Source organism: Penaeus vannamei, chromosome 34, assembly GCF_042767895.1.
Source record: "Penaeus vannamei isolate JL-2024 chromosome 34, ASM4276789v1, whole genome shotgun sequence".
NCBI classification, from domain to species: Eukaryota; Metazoa; Arthropoda; class Malacostraca; order Decapoda; family Penaeidae; genus Penaeus; species Penaeus vannamei.
This window is the reverse complement of record NC_091582.1, coordinates 6,053,879-6,061,378: the sequence shown is the minus strand read 5'-3', so window position 1 is coordinate 6,061,378 and position 7,500 is coordinate 6,053,879. Positions and strand designations below refer to the sequence as shown.

General features: G+C 38.7%; 1 protein-coding gene across 1 annotated transcript in view; it reads left to right on the top strand.

Annotated features, from left to right (window-relative positions):
* The window catches only part of LOC113816382 (calcium-activated chloride channel regulator 1), a 25,172-nt gene that overhangs the window by 8,984 nt on the left and 8,688 nt on the right, over positions 1–7,500 (top strand). Inside the window, exons 6-10 of the mRNA XM_070145564.1 lie at positions 987–1,111; positions 1,982–2,141; positions 4,258–4,485; positions 4,907–5,032; positions 5,412–5,509. Coding sequence (XP_070001665.1) covers positions 987–1,111; positions 1,982–2,141; positions 4,258–4,485; positions 4,907–5,032; positions 5,412–5,509 — 737 coding nt within the window. The remainder of the gene's footprint in view (positions 1–986; positions 1,112–1,981; positions 2,142–4,257; positions 4,486–4,906; positions 5,033–5,411; positions 5,510–7,500) is intronic.

The following is a 7,500-nucleotide window of genomic DNA, read 5'->3' as shown; positions in this document are numbered from 1 at the left end:
GAAGGGGGGAGGAGGGTAGAGAGTGAGGGGGGGGTGAAGGGGGGAGGAGGGTAGAGAGTGAGGGGGTGGGGGGTGAAGGGGGGAGGAGGGTAGAGAGTGAGGGGGGGGGGTGAAGGGGGGAGGAGGGTAGAGAGTGAGGGGGTGGGGGGTGAAGGGGGGAGGAGGGTAGAGAGTGAGGGGGGGGTGAAGGGGGGAGGAGGGTAGAGAGTGAGGGGGTGGGGGGTGAAGGGGGGAGGAGGGTAGAGAGTGAGGGGAGGGTGAAGGGGGGAGGAGGGTAGAAAGTGAGGGGGTGGGGGGTGAAGGGGGGGAGGAGGGTAGAGAGTGAGGGGGGTGTGTGAAGGGGGGAGGAGGGTAGAGAGTGAGGAGGGGGGTGAAGGGGGAGGAGGGTAGAGAGTGAGGGGGGGGTGAAGGGGGGAGGAGGGTAGAGAGTGAGGGGGGGGTGAAGGGGGGAGGAGGGTAGAGAGTGAGGGGGGGGGTGAAGGGGGGAGGAGGGTAGAGAGTGAGGGGGGTGAAGGGCGGAGGAGGGTAGAGAGTGAGGGGGGGGGGTGAAGGGGGGAGGAGGGAAGAGAGTGAAGGGGGGAGGTGCGCAGCTAAGAATTGGCTAGAGCATTCATGTATGGGAATGATTCTTAATTTTGTAATGAGGTTGGCAGCAGTGTACTTCAAATTCACAAGATTTGTATCTCTAGCTATTTTTTTTTTAGCATTATCATTATCGTTTTTTTTTTTTTTTTTCTTTTCAAACTACAAACTGAATACCCTTCCCTCGCTCTTTGCTCAAATCAAGAATTAATTGATTTTTAAGAAATGAATTTACCCTCAGTTTTTTTTCTGAAAGGCATGATATCCACGTATATCATCATAATCACCACTAGTATCATAAACTTCATCACTATCATTATAATTACCAAAACTATTTACCTGAGTGTAACATTGTGAAGTATGGGATGCATATACAACGAAGCTATTCTCTCTCTCCGAATCAGATGTTGCCTGATATTACCCATGGCAACGCCCTCGTCCTTATGATATGCAGCAGCCCGGTGGAGAAAAAAGACCTCCGTGACATAGAAAACGGTTGGACGACGCCGATTTACACCATCTCCTTAGGGTAAGTCGGTCTGTCTGTAGTTTTTTTTTTTTTTTTTTTTTTTTTTTTTTTGTAAAAGAACATTTGTATGTCTATGCGTGAGAGAGAGAGGGAGAGAGGGAGAGAGAGGGGGGAGAGAGAGAGAGGGAGAGAGAGGGAGAGGGAGGGAGAGAGAGAGGGAGAGAGAGAGAGAGGGGGGGGGAGAGAGAGAGGGAGAGAGAGAGAGAGAGAGAGAGAGAGAGAGAGAGAGAGAGAGAGAGAGAGAGAGAGAGAAAGAGAGAGAAAGAGACAGGAATCAGATGTTGCCTGATATTACCCATGGCAACGCTCTCGTCCTTATGATATGCAGCAGCCCGGTGGAGAAAAAAGACCTCCGTGACATAGAAAACGGTTGGACGACGCCGATTTACACCATCTCCTTAGGGTAAGTCGGTCTGTCTGTAGTTTTTTTTTTTTTTTTTTTTTTTTAAGAACATTTATGTATGTCTATGCGTGAGAGAGAGAGAGAGGGGGGGGGGGGAAAGAGAGAGAGAGGGAGAGAGAGAGGGGGGGGAGAGAAAGAGGGAGAGAGAGAGAGAGAGGTTGAGAGAGAAAGAGAGGTTGAGAGAGAGAGAGAGAGAGAGAGAGAGAGAGAGAGAGAGAGAGAGAGAGAGAGAGAGAGAGAGAGAGAGAGAGAGAGAGAGAGAGAGAAAATGAATCTTGACTATAGAATCAGAGTGACCCTGAACATTATTTTCTTTATCATTTTGATATATATATATATATATATATATATATATATATATATATATATATATATATATATATAAATATATATATATTTTTTTTTTTTCTTCTTTTCTTTTCTTTTTACTACAAAATAAAATTGTCTTGTATCTTTCTTCTTGGAAGAAACGAGTCGAGTGACTTGAGAGAGTTCGTGGAGCAAACGAAAGGCAGATTCATTTCCTTTGACGACGCTCTAGACGAAGATAAACAGCGGGATCTCGTCTTCGATGTGGCCAACTACGTCTCTCAGCCTCGTGAGCCTCCCAGCGAAGCTCCTATTTTCGTAAGGGATCTTTTTTCTTTTCTCTCTCCTCTGCCGTCATCAGCCGCGTGTGAACCCGTTACCCTTAGCTCCTTAATCATCCTCTTTCCCCGCTTTCAGTCGTCCTCTCTCAGCTCCCCAGCTGTCCTCTTCAGAAGCGCTTCAGTCGTCCTCTTCATCAGCTCCTCGGTCGTCCTCTTCCGCAGCTACTCAGTCCTCTTCATCAGCTCCACAGGCGTCCTCTCTCGGTTCCTCAGGTCCTTAGCCGGCCTCTTCATCAGCTCCTCGGCTGTCCTCTCCCTCAGCTCCTTGCGCCGTGGCAACTGGATCGCTTGCTTGCAATCCAGCCTCCGCGCTAAGCAGACAGTTCAAAGAAAACACATGTCAACTAGAAATAGCTGACACAGGCCGGGCCACTCCTGAGAAAAGGCCAGGACGAAACTAGACCGCAAATCTAACTGAACTGAACCTCAGCTCAGCTCCCCAGCCGTCCCCTTCCTCAGCTTTCCTCTTCCTCATTTCTTTAGTTGTCCTGCTCTTCATCGTCTTTCCCTCCGTGGCCTCGTATGGACTGCTAGCGAAATTATCCGTTTCGTAAATGAGACGTCACCAAAAGCTTTTTTTTTTTTTTTTTTTTTTTTTTTTTTTTTTTTTTAAGCTGTACATTGTACAGCTTGACTTGCTTCTATCAGTGTTTATCTCTCTCCGCTTTCCCTGTAACAACTTGCATGTATTTCATCCTAGGATGCACACATACATAATTTTACTGTGCATATATATATATACATACATATATATATATATATATATATATATATATATATATATATATATATATATATATATATATATATATATATATATATATATATATGGTAGTTTTCTATATTACCTTCGCCTCTCCGATATCAACAATTTTGGTATTGTTGGATTCCTCTCACTGTCCACATTGCAAATATATAGTTTTTATTGCGCGGAAACCCCCCGTTAGCGACAAAGTTGGCCACGATAGCAGGGGAAAGCATGAAAGGTTCCAGGGAAAATGCGGGGTTGAATAACACTAATGATATAACCCACAGTGATAATAACCATGGTTATTCACATGACTTTCCATTGCAGGAGGCGATTTACCTCGTAACATTCCCACTGAATCAGCATGCTAACCTTGGCATAGTCAACATTGTATACATATGATTGTAGTATAATCAGGATGAACAAGGTATACCATGAACAGAAGAGCGGCGGTGGCCCGCCATCGTCGGGTCGGCGGGTTTTGCGCCTTTTTCGATGCATCTAGTTCGTGTGCGCTCTATCCTGCCGTGAATACGTGGGGGATATTTTGTGTCCTCGGCGGGGGTTGGGGGGCGGGAGCCCCCCCTCAGGGGGGTTTGCAGGGGGCTGCGCCCCCTGCAAGTGAAAGTCATGCGAATAACCATGGTTATTTTCACTGCGGGTTATATTAATAGGGGAATTTTCTATATTACGTCCGCCGCTCCGACATTGTCGCCCCTGCTATCGGGGCCAAGTTTGCCGCTAACGGGGAGTTTCCGCGCAATAAAACCTACATATTTGGATTGTACAGAGTGAGAGGAATCCAACGATACCAAAATCGTCGATATCGGAGAGGCGAAGGTAATATAGAAAATTACCATATATATATATATATATATATATATATATATATATATATATATATATATATATATATATATACATATATATATATATATACATATATATATATATATATATACATATATATATATATATATACATATATATATATATATATATATATATATATATATATATATATATATATATATATATATATATATATATATATATATATATATATGTATGGGATACGTGTGTGTTTTAACCATTCATAATCCCGGAATTAAATGTTATACCATAGACCCTGTGTTGATCTTTCAATACATTCCAATCATGCGAAAGACCCGTGATGAAGTTACAAAGGAAACCTGTATTTGTGTACTAGAAAACGGCCAATTTTTCAACTCCCTGCAAAAGGCATAAGTTGACCGACGAATGTCCTCTGTCCGCCATATTTCTTCCCTCCTAACTGCAATGCCTCAAGTTTCCTCTTCTCCTCCTCGCCGTCCCTTTGACGCAGTTGCAAAACGAGACGATTTGGGGCAAGACTGAAGGCTCGATCGTGCAACTCGACGGCACACCCGGAACCCTCGTCTTCCGCTTAACCACTAACAACCCGGACCACGTGATGGAGCCGCCGTCGGTGAGGCCGCAGCACCCTCCCGGCGAAGCGTACCGGGCCAGGCCACGGGCTGGGTCGTCCTTGAACCAGTGGACCGTGGTCGTTGATGATGCCAGCACAAGGAAGGTAATTTAGCCAGGACGGGCGGCGGGAAAATAATTAATCCTTTCCGCCTGTTAACTTACCCTTTTTTGGAATACTTTTCCACTGTATGCTTACCCTTTTGTAATGCCTCTCCATCCAAATTATCCTTTTATTGTAATCTTTCCACCTGAGAGAGAGAGAGAGAGAAAGAGGAAGGGAAAAAAGAGAGTAGGAGGAGGAGGAGAAAGGGAAGGAGGGAGAGAAAAAGAAAGAGAGAGAGAGGCAGGGAGTGAGTGAGGAAAAGAGAAGGAGAAAGAGGCAGAGAGAGGGAGAAATAGATAGAGGGAGAGTAATGATAATGATAATAATAACGATAAAAAGGATGATAACGATAATGACAACACACAGTCATGATAATGATAACATCAATTTCACCTTCCCTCCCCTGCCCCATGCCCACCAGCCTGGGGCATGGGTCTGGCAAGTCAACACAACCGACGACGCAAATTCGTTCGTGAGGCTGGAAACGCTTCTGGAGCCCGAGGCTGACGAAGGACCCGGGATTCATGTGGATTCGTGGATCGCCCCGGTGAGTCAGGGCAGGAGAGGCAGAGGGATAAATGGGAAACAAAAGCAACGGCGGGAAACGTGGTATTAAAAAGAATATCAAAGAATTAAAGGATAGTGAAAAGATGATTAAAAACATAAAATGAAAAATAAATAATTCTAAAGTATGATGAAAGCAACAATATATATATATATATATATATATATATATATATATATATATATATATATATATATACTGTATATCTATCTCTATTAATCTATTTCTCTATTTATCTATCTATACACATACATATGATCATTATTATTAGCAATCGTCCGAGGTATGTGACATTGAAAACACGACCTTGTAGCAAAAAGCCCTAAAGACTCTTTCTCTCTCTTCTCTCTCTTCTTTCAAGATCTCGGGACCTGACGGCGACGCTGGGACATCTGACGGCGTCGTCCTGTTCGCGAGGGTGACGAAGGGCGAAGTCCCGGTCCTGGGCGCCGAGGTCGTGTACGTTCCATGGTGATAAGAGTTCTGATATGATAATAATGATAATGATAATATCCATGATGATATTCATAATGATAATGATAATGATCGTATGGTGAATTCATAATGATAATGATAATATCCATGTTGATATTCATAATGATAATGATAATATCCATGATGATATTCATAATGATAATGATAATGATAATATCCATGATGATATTCATAATGATAATGATAATATCCATGATGATATTCATAATGATAATGATAATGATAATATCCATGATGATATTCATAATGATAATGGTAATATCCATGATGATATTCATAATGATAATGATAATGATAATATCCATGATGATATTCATAATGATAATGATAATGATAATATCCATGATGATATTCATAATGATAATGATAATGATCGTATGGTGAATTCATAATGATAATGATAATATCCATGATGATATTCATAATGATAATGATAATGATAATATCCATGATGATATTCATAATGATAATGATAATGATCGTATGGTGAATTCATAATGATAATGATAATATCCATGTTGATATTCATAATGATAATGATAATATCCATGATGATATTCATAATGATAATGATAATGATAATATCCATGATGATATTCATAATGATAATGATAATATCCATGATGATATTCATAATGATAATGATAATAATAATATCCATGATGATATTCATAATGATAATGATAATATCCATGATGATATTTATAATGATAATGATAATGATAATATCCATGATGATATTCATAATGATAATGATAATATCCATGATGATATTCATAATGATAATGATAATGATAATATCCATGTTGATATTCATAATGATAATGATAATATCCATGATGATATTCATAATGATAATGATAATGATAATATCCATGATGATATTCATAATGATAATGATAATATCCATGATGATATTCATAATGATAATGATAATGATAATATCCATGATGATATTCATAATGATAATGATAATGATAATATCCATGATGATATTCATAATGATAATGGTAATATCCATGATGATATTCATAATGATAATGATAATATCCATGATGATATTCATAATGATAATGATAATATCCATGATGATATTCATAATGATAATGATAATGATGATATCCATGATGATATTCATAATGATAATGATGATATCCATGATGAGATTCATAATGATAATGATAATGATAATATCCATGATGATATTCATAATGATAATGATAATATCCATGATGATATTCATAATGATAATGATAATATCCATGTTGATATTCATAATGATAATGATAATATCCATGATGATATTCATAATGATAATGATAATATCCATGATGATATTCATAATGATAATGATAATATCCATGATGATATTCATAATGATAATGATAATATCCATGATGATATTCATAATGATAATGATAATATCCATGATGATATTCATAATGATAATGATAATATCCATGATGATATTTATAATGATAATGATAATATCCAGGATGATATTCATAATGATAATGATAATATCCATGATGATATTCATAATGATAATGATAATGATAATATCCATGATGATATTCATAATGATAATGATAATGTTCGTATGGTGAATTCATAATGATAGTAATATTAATAATAATATGATGATGATGATGATGATAATTATGACATGATGGTAATACAACAAAAAATAATAACGTATAATACATGAGGATGATAATCACTAACTGGTAATGATGATGGTTAAGTACGTAGGGGTAATGATAACTGTGATGATGATGATGATTAAATACGCGATGATAATAACTGTGATGATAATGATGATTAATAATCAATTACGTGATGATGATAATAATCAAGTATATGATAATGATAATTGACCGGTAATGATGATAATGAAGTACATAGTTAAGAGTGCTATTAGTAATTAAGTGACAATGATAATGACAATGAATGAC